General features: G+C 47.1%; 1 protein-coding gene across 1 annotated transcript; it reads right to left on the bottom strand.

Annotated features, from left to right (window-relative positions):
* Nucleotides 1-5,987: 5,987 nt before the first annotated feature.
* Nucleotides 5,988-17,989, bottom strand: LOC135400941 (beta-1,4-N-acetylgalactosaminyltransferase bre-4-like). Its single transcript, XM_064632966.1, has 6 exons — nucleotides 17,555-17,989; nucleotides 16,134-16,366; nucleotides 13,601-13,788; nucleotides 13,421-13,543; nucleotides 7,836-7,931; nucleotides 5,988-7,712 (listed from the first exon to the last, which is right to left on the bottom strand). Exons 1-6 carry the CDS (start codon nucleotides 17,907-17,909, stop codon nucleotides 7,568-7,570), a joined length of 1,140 nt encoding a protein of 379 aa, XP_064489036.1. The 5' UTR covers nucleotides 17,910-17,989; the 3' UTR covers nucleotides 5,988-7,567.
* Between the last annotated feature and the right edge of the window lie 223 nt (nucleotides 17,990-18,212).

Genomic DNA, 18,212 nt, shown 5'->3' with positions numbered 1-18,212 from the left:
CTTCCAGCGGCAGCTATATAGGTTGTCGCACCGAAGAAAAAGTACGCCGCTCGCGTGTTCCGTAAAATTTTGTCCCAACCTGTACTGTACAACAATGCAAGAGATGAAGCAGCGATTATGAAATGACGGTTCTTTTTTGCGCAGTCAAGTGATGAACATGGATGGGATTCGATTCCATATACTCAACGAGTATCATTGTGTGAGACAGTCAAAATAACAGCACACTTCTCTAACTCAATTAGATTACTTTGGAAATACTAGTGCCTTCATCCTTGAGTTTAATGGCGTGCTGCGAGTTGGCGAAATATCCACTCTGGCAGTTGCCTATACCCCCCCCCCCCCCCCCCCGAGTCAGTCTAGAAAATCTTTCTCCAGAAGTCGCAGTTCCTTTTGTTAAGATGGCATTGCAGTCTGACGCTGCCGTGCTTGAATAATGCGTTCGGATGACCCCTGGAACCGTAGGGACGCCAAGCTACGGCATGCGCAAGGTCCGGTACACTGGAAGGAACAAATAGAGGTGATAAATAGTCCATATGGAAGATTAGAGCGCGTGCTGTTGCGACTGATCAAATATTACCACTTTCGGTGAATGACTAACATATCAGACACGATGGGCTGTAAATTATAATTGGCTGTCGACACCAAGCGACAAGACATTGTCCATGTTAAGAAAGCCTGATCTACAGACAGCTAGAGAAAGAGGCACAACAGAAAGTATACGACACTACAAAAGTCTGTCTCTGCTGCAGGGGAGAGGGCAAAGTGTGGAGAAATCACGTGACGAGGTTGTCCACTCACAAGGCATCAAGACGGGGGTATTCATAGACCGGCATGGTTCCTGAGAAAAAAACCACGTGCTCCCCACCTTCAAATGTTACCCCCCTATTTGGAAGCTGAGCCGAAGCGATGGGGGAGGGGCGAGAGGGGCAGCAGCCGCGGGCGCCGAGCGGTGGGCCTTGGCATATTGTTTGTACAGCTTAAAACGGCAATGAAGAGAATTTGAATTTGCGATATTGGCAGTGCGAATGAGCATTTTCTTTTCTTTGTTTACAGATCTTCTGACGGCAGTGAGAAAGGGGTTTGGCGCTTCACGTTTACCCTGCCCCGAGCGCAAACTTGCGACGCGACGGCTCTGTTTGGTAGAGGGACTAACGGAGTCGCTCCGCGGGCAATAGGGGAGAGAGGGAAACTGGGGAGTGCGCAGATAACTCATGTACTTACATCGCACACAACGGGAGAGGTGAAATGAAGGGAGAACGTGCTGAGGGGAAGATCACTAGAAGAAGTTCGCGGTAACAAGGTGAACGAAAGTGAAAGGAACTGTAAAGCAAGAAGCATGCAGTTCACATGTTTGGGGAAGTTTAAGAGCTTGTTCCTTATAAATACCTCGAAACACAGCACACACGTGAAAAATATCGCTCTAAAAATTGGGAAAATTGCAGTACAATCGGTCGAGGCGACGCCTGATATGAAAGCACCCTCGTGCAACACTGGCGCTCACGTATTGCAGCTTTTTTTTTTTTTTTTCACGCGGGGGAGGGGGCGTTGGCTGCACCGTAGACAACACATCGTTAGACCCAGTACACGCGATGTAGTTTTGGTGCCGTACATGACGAACAACGCGTAGTTTGTGTCTACTTTGGCACAGTGCAGAGCCGTATGTAGAGAAAGTTTGGTCATCTTTTGCAACTTCGCGGGAGTAGCCTGTTTTGACCTCAGAGTCGGTGTTGCACCGCCCAGAAAGCCTAAATCCAAGCGAAATCCGCTTATCAGCCATCAGATAGGTGCCATCTTGATGCAGTTCTTCGCATGGTCAACATGTACTTTTGTGGCGCTCAATGTAACCTACCAGTTTCACCGGCTTACGACCCACTGGCGCCTGTGAAATGGGGCTTTGTTGCCAAACTGAAAGGATTCAAGGACGAAGGGGTCTCCAAGGACGCGGTACGCTCGTGTCTTTCCGCTTGCATCGTGACTAACGCTTTGCATCAACATGGCGTCGGCGACCGGTTGATAACTGGACAACAATTGAGCGCGGCGAGTGAGGTCGCTCAGCCGTGGCGCCGCATGACGCGATTCAAGCTAGGCTCCTCCTAATGGTCATACTCTCTCTATACATGGCTCTGGCACACTGTTGCCAGGAGCGCCGCCAGAATTTTTCCAGGGGGGGGGGGGGTGCAGCTGCGCCCACAACTTCATTGTCTTTGCTCAAAAACCCTACATTACTAGAAGCCAGGGGGGCAACGCATCACCCTTTCCCCCACCCCACCCCCTTGACGGCGCCCATGAGTGTTGCCTGCAATTTTTAATTTTGATTTTCCATCAGACTGTCAGTGTAATTGAAACAAACGTTATGACGTTACATTCCTGAGGCCTCATGCTATTGAACTAATTTGATGAGATTGAATAGAGGATTGAATAATAGAAACAGAAGCAATGCTAAGGCATTTTTTTTTTTCTGTTGTGCCACAGCTCAGGCTTTCTTAGTATAGATTTTGTCCACCAGCTTATCCGCGTATATACAATCTTATCCGACAAGACATTGCTTCACAGCGATACGAATCCAGACAAAGACAGAGGAAGCAAACATCACACGTACCCAGTATACGGGCAAAGTTCGTCCACGCGTTCATGACACTTTCACTCATCCTGGTATCATCAGCGGAATAGCCTCTTTGATTGTAGCGTACGGGAAGACCGAAGACAAATGGTATCTCCTCGGTGTGGGTGACACCGAACGCTTCAGGCCAGAAACTGACTGAAGGACGGTGGGCGAACTGGTAGCCGTACACGTTGCGGAGATGAGCACAAACTTTCCGCAGCGAACACTGTTGGACAGTCGAGCAGAAAGTTCCCTGCGGAGTCGGTCATTGCTTTGAAGACAGCCGACGAGTCAGACGGCTCGTCGTCGTCCAGGTCGTGTTTTATAATGCTCTGGACTACGGCAGGCGGGAACTGATGGAATACGGAATACGTTCGAAATAAACGTCCTCGCTTGGTTTAGGTCCATCACTTGTGCGGTCCAGTTAGAAGGCACCCCTTCGGGAATCAAGGTATAGAAAGCGATGGTGCCTTCGTCAGAGTTGCTGCCCACCATGATATCTACCGGAAGCATGCGACCTTTTTTGATTGCTTGCGTTGGATTAGTAGGAACCAGTGCATCCCCGTACGAAGGCATAAACGTAAATAAATGAATGGGAAACAGTGAAAGCTCTGCCTTCAAAATATCTTCAGCTGGAAGTTCTTGTAAGCACCGCACGATATCGCTTGGTCCATCTGAGTGGTGCCGTTGTTCTGAACGCAACCCACACACTTTGCGAGTCTCATTGATCTGTCTGTATGGAAAATATAAAATGACGCTTTGACATGTCTCATTGCTCAAGCATGAAGGGGAATTAAAGATAAGCGCTGAACACCAGAGACAGGGTCACCTGCACGGCTGGGCGTTTTCAATAGGATGTTTCTTTTGTATCATATCCCAATGCTGCGGTACCATTAGAGCCGTGGTTAAAAGGCTACGTTCATGACTTGGAGACAAATCTTAATTAACTACAAGCTCCTAATAAGCATCCACGAATTACAACAAAAATTTGAGAGTTGATTTTTTTTAATAAAAAGATTATGAGAATTGGCGCTAATAACATTGGCGACGTTGTATCCTGCTGTGGCACAGATCAGAAGCCTGCTTTCAGTTTTCGGCTCTTCAGGACGATAAACGTTTTGCTGAATAATTTGATGAAGCTCATGCGCAGATTACATATTCAAGAATACTGAGCGCTCAGTATTCTGGTTGACATGTATACAAACGAGCACAACTTGTGCATTACATATTCAATTCTCTTGCATATAGTCTATCTGACGCATATTGATCCAATAAGACACGCAGGGCGGACACAACGAGTCTTCATCTCAAGACCCCTTACAGCTTCATGGTGGTCCTTCTCTGGCGGCGGTACCTCTGGGTAGTGTCTCAAATGGTAGCTGCTAGCTCGCCCGGAGCGAAGGGTAGACACGAATGATGGTCCGGCGACAGGTTTGCGTTGATAGGTCACAGTACGGTGCGGCGGAGATGCGGCCATATTTCAATTGTTCATGCAGAAGACGTGCGTGAGCCAACAGCGTCAAACAGGTGAAACGGTCGGTACCGGAGCGTGTAGCTCGTGAACGTGCCGCTATAGGTATATGAGTGCAAGAGGAGTATCTACTGCTGTGGAGTACGACGTTGCGCGAGACACTGGGCGTAGATGCGGATTACCGAGCCCTGTATGGTGAGAGGACTCATAGGATGACGGACATTGTGAATTTGCGTGTCGCCAGCAGGGCAGCCCGAAAAAACATTTCGGGACGGGTTCTATGGGGAACTTCCCCCCCCCCCCCCGTTACCCTCGCCCAAATGCACTACCTAAGGTACTGTTTCGGGGGGTTGAATACCCAGAACCCGGTTCCCCGGCTACGCCAGCGGATGTCGCCGCTTCTTCGGTGGAACGGCACAAAGGAGAGGCGTATTTGACTGGTAGGTGGTCTTGGGGCCTTGCTATTTTGAATACTTCTTACGCGGAGTATTTAGTATCTGATTTTAAATACTTTTGCGCAGTATTTTGTACATGTCTGCCAGCAGGTCAACTCACCAAAGTTTACTTGAGTTCACCGAAGTTCACCAAAAATTCCTTGACGCCAAGACCTTGTAAATAAAAGATATGCTTAAATATGGCGGATGAAGTTTCTTTCATTTGTACGGCCACGTTCAGAATACGCGTTTCAGTATGTTAAATACTTTCTAGATTATTTAGTACCGTGCTCAAATTACTTTTAGTAGTAGTATTTCGTACTCTATTATAAATACTTATTACGCGGAGTATTCAGTATCTGATTTTAAATACTTTTGCGCAGTATTTTGTACATGTCTGCCAGCAAGTCAACTCCGTCCACAAATCTAAAGACATCTGTGATTGGCTTTGACAGACACATCACTCTTCCGAGTCCAGTGGCGTATCTAGGGTGTGGCAGGTGTGGACAGGTGCCATGGGCGCCAGGTGAACAGGGGCGCTGTTATATGGTCGGATGTGAATGTGCCAGGTCGGGTACTCAACCTGAGGCATTCATAAATGATCTAAAGCACCCGCCATTAGAGAGGTTATAGTGTGAAACCTAGTGCGGACAACACGAAAACGCATCCCCAAGGACATCATGTTAACCATGTTGCCACGGGCGCAGGTAGCTCTAGATACGCCACTGTCCGAGTCACAACCTATAGTGCACCCGCATGCTTACCAACTGTTTCTTGTGCACTCATCATGGTGCGAAAACACGCGTCGGAGGCGTCGTAGTTAGGCCACATTTACTTGCCCTTAAAGCAGACACGAAGAATAATCGCACTAACAAAATAAATGAATGGGCTTCCATGTCTGCCTGGTCACCCCCCCCCCCCTCCTTGTTCCCCACTCCTTCCCGCTGTATATGTCCACATCTGTACGCCGCTCATATAGCCACAGCTGCTTCGCGGCGCTAACACGAAAAAAAAAATGCCTGCCTGACGTCATCCACATTGTCGAATGCCCCATTCTCAATGTGTGGACTACATTACCCGATATACCTCTGTGACTACAGCTTTTGAATATAGGCTGCTCGTATTGTGTTTGTTGTTGCTGTTGTTGTTACATTTTTCTGTTCGGGTTCCAAAAACGGAGTCCTGAACAAACAGCATCAACAACATACCCAACAAGCAACAAAAAAGGAACTCACCCACTGCAGTCGCCGATGCCGGCGAAAAACACTGATTGGACACACAAATAAGTTTGTCCAAGGCCATGTTTGCACGATAATCGACTTACTCTAGGCCTATACGTATAAGTGGTTTGTTTTTCGCGTGGAATTATTTTTCGCGTGTGCCCCCAAAATCGCGAATTTAAGTTCCCACGAACATGACAACCGATACGAAGCTCAGAACAGAGCAGAAAATTTGCAAGTGAAAACAAGTAACAACAACGGTAGTGGATAAGTACCTATTTATTACAGGATCATGTAGTTTGTATGGGGGGCACGTTAAATCACACTGACAAATTATTGTGCAGACCTGCATACTACGGGAATAAATTCAAACTTTTTCAAATCCAGATCGCATCAGAGCTGGGCGCTGCTTGAGCGAAGTGTACACTTCCATGAGCCACGAACCTTGCAGGGGCTTCAGGATACTAGGTCGCAAGTCCAGCTTTGTTGGGGACGCGCCTGAACTCTCCATCGGGCTTTGGACGGTGCTCGCGTACCGGCGCAGTATACGAAGCAAAGCAGAACGTATGGCCTCACAACGGGAACCAGAAGGGTAACCGTCCGAGGCTGCTTAGAGGTCGGGGCTATTTGTCCTTGCGGAGAGAGTAGCGTTCGACGTTGGAGAGTCTTCTTCCCACTTTGTACCATAATAGATTGCATGCCGTTCACGGGATCGCAATTGATCTGACGGGATCGCGAATTTGAATGCCCGCGAAATACTTTTTGCGCCAGTGGCCTATCAAAACGCGAAAATATTTTCCACGCGAAAAAAAAAAAACACTTATACAGAACATCACATGTCTGTCAGTCGCTTCCACATTCCGAACGCCACCACAGTAATATGCTTCAAACTGACAACCCAGGTGTTCAGAGTGCTCACTCGTGCAACGAGAAGCTCCTCGAATCTCGGACGCTCTTCTTGCATCCAACGTGACAGCAGAGAACCTATGAGATGACACAGATTGTGACTGTCTCTCAGCTGCAAAGAATCTGAAAGGTCACATATATGCCTGGTGATGAAAAGTTTCTGGACGGTCCGAAAGAGTCTTCGGGGCGCGTCCGCTAGGAGTGAGCACAGAGCACTTGTGTATACGGATAAGATTTCTGTGATCTGCAAGTTCAGCGTTGTAGTAGTTCCATTGAAATATTGTCCTTGGAAGATATTATTCGCTGATGTATTGCGTCTTGTAGAGCAGAGTTGCGATCCCATGCCGACTTCTTTCTCAAATACGCGGGAACGGCCTGGTATAGCCCATTTGGGATCGATCCAAAAGAAACGTGAGAAGATCACGTCAGCCGACGCACGAGGCAAATGGATGGACACTACATGGTACTTGGACATGAATGAAGTACCTGCGGGGTACTTCAACGACGACAAACTAAATTAAGTGATCCAAAATTGTCCTCCGTGGTCGGTATGCCTGCTGTCAGGAACGAAGATCACTGAACATGTACATCTTGCATGCTTCGACGGCTTTGCATCAATCACTCACACAATGAGATCACTCACTTTTCACCGGCTGAGGTCCGTAGCAATGTGTGTGTGTGTGTGAGTGGGGGGGGGGGGGGAGGTAAAGACTGCTTCCAGCGCCCACCGCGTGTCGGAGATTTCCGAGTACCCCAGGCGATCGAGATTATCTGCAGTCCAACACCTCGCGCCACGTGCAGCATGCAGCCACGCAGGTGTAGGAAGCACAAATCTACTCCGAATTATTATTATATATTCACAAGATGTAAAGCATTGAAAAGCAAGTGAATAGATAACAAATAATTGAGAGGAGATTTCCACCAGTGAACCTTTTTAAGATGCCTCCGGTTTCTTGTACAGCAAGTCCACGTAGATCCACGTGTAAAGTTTTTTGAACACGAGGTCTACAATTGTGTACTTCGTGCTGTTAATACCGTCAGTCTTGAAACGTTTGCTTCTCTTATTCAAAAGCTTCATTCTATAGAAAAGAAAATGCGTTTCGTTAATAAGTTTACGCCTAAGCTCGCGCGCATTACAGATATGTATATCGTGCAGAAAAGTTTGCTTCAACTGGAGAAAAGTTTGAACCAGGCAAGCTTACCTCGCGGGACTGGGCTCCGCCTGTTTATGCGATAGTGTGGTGTACCTTGCAATATCGCTTGAGTACCTTGTGATCTTGTATTTATGATAGCGGACCCTGGGAGAGAATAAAACGGTGTTACAAGTTAGTGCAATGATAAATGCCAGTAGCTGGAATGAGACGAGCATTTTCCGAAGCAATTAACATCATTATCCTCTCGTAACTCTTAGCTATGAAGTTTCTTGACATTAATATCTTCAGAAGTTCGGTGGCGCCTATATAATCGGCTCTTTCTATCGTTACCAGCAGCAATAAAAAACGTGAAGTGTGAGACAGAATTCATCCCTCTTATCATCATACTCATCGTCATCATAATAAACGCGCTTCTCTTCGAAACCCAACAACTTGGTGGAGGTGCGAACGATTCCCCCTCCTTAACTATATCTGCTAACTGTTGACTTCCCAGCCAGCTAACCTGGAACTTCGATGTCGACGAATTGCACCGATGGCTAACGCTCCGCCGGCTGCTGCTGGTAATGGCACGGCTTCAGGAGGCTCTAACCAGCCTTCGACCTCGCTGGTCCCTCCGCCTGCCCCAGGCCCCTCGCAGGCCCCTCCGGTGGTACGACAACGCGACCCGCCTACGTTCAATGGTATCGACGGCCAAGACGTCGACGACTGGTTGGACGAATTTGGCCGCGTATGTCGTCACAACAGGTGGGACGACAACAGCAAACTGAACAACGTCGCCTTTTATCTGAACCACGAAGTGGAATTCCAGGACTGGGGACAATTTTCTGGTCGTCTGCGCGATCTTTTTGGCAGACCAGCGTTCCGGAAGATCGACGCGGAGCACAAGCTTTCTTCCCGTACTCAACAGTCTGAGGAATCCTGTATGTCCTACGTGGAAGATGTATTGTCAATATGCAAACGTTCCAACCCTGACATGTCCGACGCTGAAAAGATCCTACTCATACTGAATGGGATAAGAGAGAATGGATGGATGGAGCGCGTTTATTATGATGACGATGAGTATGAGGATGAGTGGGACGAATTCAGAATTCATCCCTCTCATCCTCATACTCATCGTCATCATAATAAACGCGCTCCTCTTCGAAACACAACAGAAGTTAATGTATGCACGACGTAGTTTTTCGGGCCTCTTTATATTTTACAGCTCCTACCGCACAACAAGAGTGTTCAGGGGTGCACAAGTCGCGAGACGAGTTCAATTTCTCCTCTCTTTTTTTCCTTACAAACAAACAAACAAGAGAGTTGTCTTGTGTGTTCCTCAAACTTAAGGAAATATGTGACGTCGTTCTACAGTACACCAACTCGCTTGCACTATTCTAATTTGCGCAACAAGATCATGTCGACATGATTGACGGTTGCATATAACTACACTCTTAAAAATGAACTTCACCGCATAGCACGCTCCTAGCCAACCATCAGCTGGAATGATATTGTTTTGTCCCCTAATTTGTTGAAAACGGGAGGCGTACGCCTTTTTGTGACAATTATGAACAGCATAAGTGTCACAAAAAAGACGTACGCCTCCCGTTTTTAACAAATCAGAGCGGATAACGAGATCATTCGAGATGATGGTTGGCTAGGAGGGGGCGCGGACAATTGCTCACCGGACAATTGCTCACCGGACAGTTGCTCACCGGACAACTGCTCACCGGACAATTGCTCACCAAAAACTGCTGAGGCCGGACAATTGCTCACCGCCTCTTTCACCGCACTTATATTGTGATTTTATTTCGCGTTTCTGGCGCTTGACTTTTTTATGTTAGCTGAACTTCTTTTTTAGCTGTGTAAGTTGCTTCAAATAGATCTAGGAATCCACAAGTGAAGAGGGTGAGGCGAGAGGTCGTCCACTTGAAGGCACACCTGAATCATCTTTGTCAGGACCTGCGTCCATGGGGCGTTCCTAGATGATTATTTCCCGGGGGGGGGGGGGGGGCAGCAAAGGCTTCCAGGGGGGCAAAGCGTGCAACCACGTCACCTCCTTCCCTGGAGAAGGACGCTGCGGACTGTGCGGGTGTTCACAGGTTCATATTATGATGACTCTGAAAAAATAATCATGACCTATGAATAAAGAGTGCGCAATTTTACAAAGTGACCTTGTCCCCCTCGGTACGCTCATGCCTGCGTCACCAGGATCTTCCAAGGCACGAGACGGGGAAGATTAAAATCACATCATCATTTAACCACTAAAATTAACGAATTTTCTATATCTGTCCAAGTCGGTTTAGCGAACGAAAGCCACATTTTAGCTACCGTTAGGCTTAGTAGGGCGGAGACGACTGAACAGTACGGTGGTCAGTTTATTATTAGGTTTGTCCAAGTTCAGTGTTTGCACCGCTATGTCCAGGTTAGTCTAAGTTCGCTGTTGGCAGTTTCCCGCGCGCAACTGTGCATTGTATAGCCAGATAACATTTATTTACAGTAGTTTGTTTTGAAATGAGGATTTCGATCACTTTATTTCGAGGTACATCCAAGTTCAACTAACAAATAAAAAGTCAAGTCTATGAGCACCATAAACGATAAATAAAATCACATCACATAAAACCGCGAAATAAAGTTACATATAAGTGCGGTGAAAGCGGCGGTGAGCAATTGTCCGGCTTCAGCGGTTCTGTGGTGAGCAATTGTCCAGTGAGCAATTGTCCGGTGAGCAACTGTCCGGTGAGCAATTGTCCGGTGAGCAATTGTCCTGGATCCGGCTAGGAGGGCGCTATGCGGTGAAGTTTAGTTTTTAAGAGTGTTACCACGAACACATGCGAATTGTGTCATCCGCCAAACATATGCGAGAAATCCGCAGCACCGTATCTGCAATACGCCTACCTAGAATAGCACATCAGTAAAACGCAGCTTTGTGATTTGCGAAGAAGAATGCCTGTATTCCTGACTCAGTCTATGACCGTGGTTCCGAACGGAAGCAGGGAATGAAAACCAGACAAATATACGAGGACTGACGTACCCGGAATGTATTTTCATTTAAATAAAGTAAAATACTTAAAAATTTGAAACTTTGATACAATCGAAGCAGTCCTCCTCCGAAACCACACAGTTAACCCTGCGCTGTTTGCACTGACGCAAGCAATTTTTTGTTTAATTTTATTATCTTTTAAGCCTTGCTCAGAACTACCGAACAACTGTGGCATCGCAATGGCTTAAATTTTCAGGACACCCCGAAAGAATTTTTTCCAATCAATACATCTCTACCCTAGAAACGTCATCAGGACATTGGTAGACAGACTGAAACCAAAACACATAGGAAGGGGAGGGCTGGGTTCCATGAATGGGCACTAGTTCGCTGCCTCCTATTGACAGAAAAGTAGGACCGAAGGTCCCGTCCCTTTCAAGGGACATCGTAATCCCCTCAAGAACGTGGCTTTCGGGCGTGACCTTGTTCGCCCCTAGTTTCGAGCGTATAGTTCAAGTCTACCAAATTGGTGGCGCTGTCGAACACTATGGCGTCATTTGTTTACAAACAGGGAGAGGTCCACTGCGCCTCGGTTTGTATTGTTGAGAGATGAGCCACAGAAGATTGTGTACTCATCTTCCTAGACTTTCCCTAACTATTTAGCGCGCTTGTTATCCCTATATCTTGTCTATTTCTATTCCTCAGTCAACAACTGAGGCAAGTTCTAAGATATTGCCACATTGCTATCGCACTGAAGCGCAGCATCCCATCGTATATTCTCGAGGAGTGCCAACACCGCGCTGTGCTCGACATTTAAAGCACATCGCATATCCTACGAATTCCCTCCCTTGGAAAGCTTTAAAATACTGGAGACACATCGTTTCATTCACTGAAGTGGAACTTGATGAGCCCGTCCACCACTCTAAAGCCTTTGCATTGCCGGTGTTTGAAGCAATTTTGCGGGCCCCAATAGTAACCTTTCCCTCCTAAGCCACACGCGCACATAATAGCTCACGATACTTCCGAATTTCGCCTTGCTCCAACAGCGCTTTGCCTCGGTTCGTGGAGATGTATTGGCATCAAAGTGGAAGACTAACGGTTCGTGGAGAAAAGAAAATGCCGCGTGGGGGGTGTCGTCGCCCCTTTATACTCAAAAATTTTATACAAAAAAGCATACATATTTTAGGGTGTTCGAAAGACTCAAACGAACGTGTCGAGGCAGTTATTCGTTGATTGTTCTGGGGGGGTTAAAACACCCGCTTCTATCAACAAAGAGCGCACCCGAGCCACAGTGACACGCACAAAGACATTATCGGCTCTCATGGCATTTGGGTCCCGAATGACATTATTTACGAAGTCGTGCCACACGTCATTTTCTTATGACATTAAACGCTATGATGTCGATGCGGCATGCACACTAAGTAAAAATGCTACTTTCTAAGACCAATTCTAGTTGTGGCGAACGCAGTAAGCTGAAAATGGCATTTAGGCCCATGTCATTAAAACTTATAGTATAAGCTGAGTGGATTGGTATAGGCACATCTTATAGCGTAAGCACTTAGCACTTACTAGCATAGGCACGTGGTATGCTTAGTAAGCCGCCTGCGAGATGTGCCGTTAAACCTGTCCGTGTGGCACCGCGCGAATGACATCGCAACTTAACTCACTAGGCATTTTTCGTTCCCGTGCGGCAGGGGTATTAGACAAGCGCTAAAGTGCTAAAGTTTTTCCTCGCGGAATGATCTCGTTACCTTCAAAGGCAACGGGATTCATTCGTTACGTCATCCCCCAAGCAGCACAACATCTTGGCCCAATACTGGCAATGCTGGTGGCCAATATTGTTCCAATCTGGGTCCAATATTGGGCCGACATAGCCAATGTTGGTCCAAGATGTTTTGGCCGTGATTTCTACCGCGGAGGAAACCGCAATTTGCGCTTTCCTTTCTCCAAGAGGCGCGACATACGGTATATGGTGGTGCGGGTATGGCATGCAATCGTCGTGAGTCATCGTTTGCACAGACCAATGGAAAGCCGCCTCGCGTTGTCGCGTATCTTGAGAGGGAGAGAGGAAGGAAAGCGCAAATTGCTGTTTCCTTCGCGCTTAAATCACGAACGACGCAACGGAGTGAATCCCCGTTCCTTTCGTATTGCTGTCAAGGCTATACACCATGTTTCATTCAAACTTTTCCTCTTGAAGTGCGTGGTTTCGAAATGGAGACGACTACTTCGATAAACGACTTCAGAAAATCTCGGAGTGCTGAGCGTTGCTTTGAACTGTGGGAACCTGTTCCAAAGAAGGTCTACGAACTGTTTCGATTTCTCATTTCTCGGCCCACGATATGTCAAGGTCATCGAAAGCCGCGAAAAAGAAACGTAACGAACCACTTTCCCTTCCCCCATGACAGTAAGCGCCCAGGATGCAACGCGCAAAGAGCACTGGGATTTCCTAAGACCGTCTATTGTAACTAAGTTTTTGTTTGTTCGTTCGTGTTCGTTTGTTTGTTTTCAAGTCTGTGATTATCTTGCCATTTAAATAAAACTTCATTCCGGAGTTCTTTTTGGTCAGTCCTTCTATTCGTGCGCAGTGGATAAAGGTCGCAGTTTGTAACGACGGCAGGCGGGCACCTGAACGAGAGCAACATATTAGGTAAAAACGGAGCTTTACCTCCCTTACCTGTAAGCCAGATCGTCGTCTTCAGCACCCCATCCCCAATATTCGTTCGAGAAGCCATTTATCGTCTCCACCTGACTCTTGCTAAGTGCGCAGCCGCCCCCGAAATATCCCTGGTAGGGAAGCCTGCATTCACATTTCCCCGTCAGACACACCCTCCTCTGTTTTTGAAGGTTGCCTTACTTGTAATTAAACTTACTGACGGCCACCGTCATGTGTCTTGGCTGATCCGAACACGTGTAAAGATTGCGGTCGTCCTCGGGGATCATGTCCACATCGTGGAAGATGAAACACTGAAAGTCGTACAATCTCGAGGCGATCAGGAAACCGACGTTTAGTAGCTTGCCCCGGTTGAATGGGTCGCTCCCTGCCTGCAGTTAAAGCAGGAACTTTTTAATATGCAAGACTTCTATAAAAATTTCTCTATAATACGTGCTATAACCTTCAGCCCAGTATAGTTCCCGCATTACGTCTTCGGAGGAAGTAAGATGACCTTTTCAGATGTTGCTGCCTGTATTTCAGTTTGAGTGCCCATTGACCTCCCTATTTTTAGCTCATATCTATAACTCAACCATTTCATAACTTCAAAGTTAGAAAACTTGTCCCCACTTCACTAAAAAATCATGACAGCCAAACGTGAGAATATCACAAATGTCGTATTCAAAGCGAAAGGGAAGAAGCAATGTTTGGCATATACAGGGTGTGAGAAGATTTCCGGACACATTTCAAGACGTTATTAAATATCGTACATATTAACAATCATGCTGCAAAGCGGTAGAACTGCGGTAGAATATTAAGGTCAGCTCAAATAAAACTTCTGAGAGATCTACAGCACTGTGCCAATTTGCATTATGGTTGTTTTTATGTACGATTTGTAATAACGTTTTGAAATGTATCTGGAAATCTTCTCACACCCTGTAGATAGAAGAGCCTGCAGAGGTGCCATTCCTATACGGACCCTCGGCACCCATCACTTCGCACAGGGGTATTGAGGGGGCGAATTATGGAAAGGGGAAAGAATGGGAGAGGCGTCACAGCGGAGAGGACCAGCTGCTTTGCATTCGTGTGTTCCATGCTTGCGTCTGCTGGAAAGTAGGGTTGCGGCGGTTACGGGACTTCCCCAAAAATTCACCATCCTTGAAGAACCGAGCGCCAAGTAGGGAGACAGTCAGTACCCATTTTACCGGTGCGTGTCGGGAGGTAGATTTCGGACGAACCACCACCATTCTTGTGTTGCTGCATGTGTGTCCCTGTTAGAAGCGGGATTGCAGAAGCGCACCACAGCCACGACATCGCTGTAACAGAGTCAGAGGCGAAAAGCCGATCTGGCGCTTCGATCACCCAACACTCTGATGATTCATTGCCCTACACTCTAAATCTTTTCACACCTTTAAAGGTGTAATAGCGTGCATGGCGCACGCCTTTTTAGGTGTAATTTTGGTAACATCATAATGGAGCACGGTTTCGCACAAATTTTCTTTCCTCGAGTGTTGTCTGTCCTCCAAAAATTTAGTCTTGCAACATCTCAACATTGTACAGTATTGTAGACACTTGCGCGTGCTCGATTATCGATAGCGATGCATATATGCACTAGCTCGTACCTACGATAGCCGAGACATAATGAAAGCAAGATTTGCACTGACACTTGATCTTTACTAATACTTTCGGAATTTTGTAAAATATCATACTGGAGATGCAATGTTACGCAGCCAGATTGAATGTGCATAGCGCACACCTTTAAAGGTGTGAAAAAGTTTACAGTGTACTGCCCCAGAAGAACTTGCAAAAGAACTTCTAGCGACCCCATAATGAAGGTACCTGAGCAATGGGCAGAGAAAACCAACACGAAGCGCTCTGTCTTCTTCTTGTCGATCTTCTTGCCTTCTCTGTCTTCTGCCCATTGCTCGGGTACATTCATTGTGGAGTTCGTTCACCAGTTAGCCTGTATCGACGTCATTTTAATTTCCAGCGCAACTATTTTCCATCTGGAATTCCTCCACCTACTTACTTACCACATTCTACTTCGGGCAACAACGATGACTGATCCTTATTTCTCGTCTCAAGCTTCACTGTCCCCATGGTGTAGTCTCAATGGCAACGTGACAACACCACTCACACTCTGCTTTACTCCGTTGGCACCACATTGTCCCTTACTCTCCCCCGCCGAATGCCGCGTTCCTTTCCCACAGTCTTCCACCGCATGAGACTTAATGTGGCTTTTACACCGGCTTTCAAACACCTCCTCGGTGTCGGCGCGTCCAGCCTCTATTCCACATGGTGTGCGCGCTGACCTCCATCACGTCCTCCTGGTCTGCGGACAGTACGATCACGAGCACGCCCTCATGGAAACTGCTCTCCAACGCGTCGATCAGCGCCAGTTCGACTTAGCCAAATTTCTCGGGCCACGGTCGGACCCCTCACATCTGATGCAAGGCCTACGAGCTGTTGCTGAGTTCCTCTCCAGCACTGGACTAATGCGCGAACTCTAATAGGACACCTTTCCATCATCATCACTTTCTCATCCCTTCCACAAGCGCAATGTGTACCGCCATAACGGCGGAGAATGACCCACCACATCATCATCCCATTTATGTATGTGTGTGTGTGTCCTTATTTCTCATCTGCCATACCGACGCAAGTTCCTCTATAGGTTGCTGGCACAAACATTCGTTACTGCAGAAGGACCAGCTCCTGAGATGAACTGATAAAGGTGTACCTGCTCTACGACGTAGATGCCGTAGTCGAGCTGTTGCCTCTTCAGCATGTAGTGCATGTAGTTGAGAAACTCCACCAGGTGTTCACTGCGATTTCTGTATGGTATGATAATGGCTACTCGATGCCTTGACCGACACTCTTTCGGTGTGTATCTTCCACCAGGCATGAGGTCAGTGAAGATTTTTTCCTGTTCTTCTATAGGAGGTGGATTTGTGATCACTTTCATACGAGTCACTGCAGAGGAAAGGTCGCATGCAATTACGTTCAGGAACACCCTACACCCGCATGTGGTGCCCAGTTGTTACAAATGTTGTATGCCTTGTATGTTCCGTTTCCAAAGTATGTTTCGGAAACAATTTTTCGGTTCAAGTGCTGTTATACGCTAATGTACGGTTGGATAATGAATTTGTACAGCTATATTTTACACATAGTTCCCATACTGATCTAGGTCACTGGTTTATTCCGGGCTCTGTAGAAAATGTTTGGGAACAATTTTTCGGTTCGAATGCCGTTATACGCTAATGTACGGTTTAATAATGAATTTGTACATTAGTTAGTTAGTTATTACATTAATAAAATAAAGTAAACCTTGGAGCTTTCAGCAACCCACCATGGGTGCTACCTGCTCCATTGCAAAAGTAGCTCTCTCAATCAAAATCACTCTGAATCAAAAGCCTGAATCAAATTTGTACATTATTCATACAGGCCAACCGGGTTATTCCGAGCTCTGCAGTAAATGTTCAGTAAACGATCACGCAGCGCAAGCACGCAAACCCATTTTGGCTTCCGTGTTCTACAGGTGACATTTCTTACACATGTCTTCTTACACATTCCGACATGTCTTACAAATGGCTTGATGGCGTTCAAACGATTCCAAATAATACGGGGCATGGGCGAGCGGTCATTGCTTACGGAAGTATTATTAACACACAACCTCGGATTTCGCACTATAGAAGCAATTTGGGCCAAGCGCTCTCTCTCAAGGAGTCCGTCCTTCCTTTGTGTTTTGTTTTGCTATGCGTTTCCTTTTTTTTTTTTTTTGTTATAGTCGTGACGACGCCCACTTCTGTGTGGCCAACAACGGCGAGCCTATCCTGCCATCACCCCCCCCCCCTTTGTGTCAATCTGAATTGCCACAAAAAGGCGTATACGACCCCCTCTCTCTCTCTCCTCAAATAAGCAGCGATAACTGTAAACGATCTGCACAGTGGTTGGCGCAGGGCGTGTTGGCTGAGAAACCGGATGCCGTTTTGGCACCAAAGGGGAAGGGGCGGAAACGGCATGTATACCCCAGGAGCATAAATACACCTCCAACAAAATCGTCGCACTGCTTGCTGAAAGCAAAATACACTTCCGTTACGCAAAGAACTAAACCCCCACGCAAGTGTAGCGCAGTTCCCAAACCAGCAGTATACAGCTTACCTAGATTTGGAGGAACCAGAGGACAGTCTTTCACTGCATTGGAGCTTTCATCCTGTGACGTGGCCAGATGCACTCGTATCGCAGAGCTGTCACTTGTGCCTGGTGCCATACTACTTACAATGACAGCGCCAGTGTTCGTGGCATTCAATACACCACGATGAGCTGCAGCATGTGCGTCGGCCCTCACGTTTCTTACAACGAACAAGTCCGTTCCTATAGGAGTCTTGCTGAAGACCATGGCTCCGTATGAAGCGGCGCGAGAACTGAACAGGAATCCCACGAGTAAGACGACAGTCAGTGCAATCACTAGGCAAATGCGGTTCGACATAAACCGCTGGAAGCCACCGGGAGCCATGTTTCGATTGTCCTTCCCACGATTGTCTTCTGGCTTAATCCGAGAAGCAGAAGCTGTTGAGAAGCGCGCTTGTCTATTGCCTGTCAAACAGTAGAGAGTAGACTGTTGATAACGTGGCTTTAGAAGTACCCTGTCTATACCGCGCCCAATGGACGGACAACATTCCGAGTCATGCACGTTGCCATTGTTTCCGGTAGGTAGGGTAGCTTCACGGTGACGTTAGCAACAGTCTACTAACACACTCTAATAACAGCGGTGCTTAGCCGTAGAGCCGACGGCTCGAATAAGGGTAAGGGCGTGATG

This window comes from Ornithodoros turicata, chromosome 7 (genome assembly GCF_037126465.1).
Source record: "Ornithodoros turicata isolate Travis chromosome 7, ASM3712646v1, whole genome shotgun sequence".
Lineage (NCBI taxonomy): Eukaryota > Metazoa > Arthropoda > Arachnida > Ixodida > Argasidae > Ornithodoros > Ornithodoros turicata.
The sequence above is the reverse complement of the archived record's forward strand: the minus strand, read 5'-3'. Positions and strand labels throughout refer to the sequence as shown.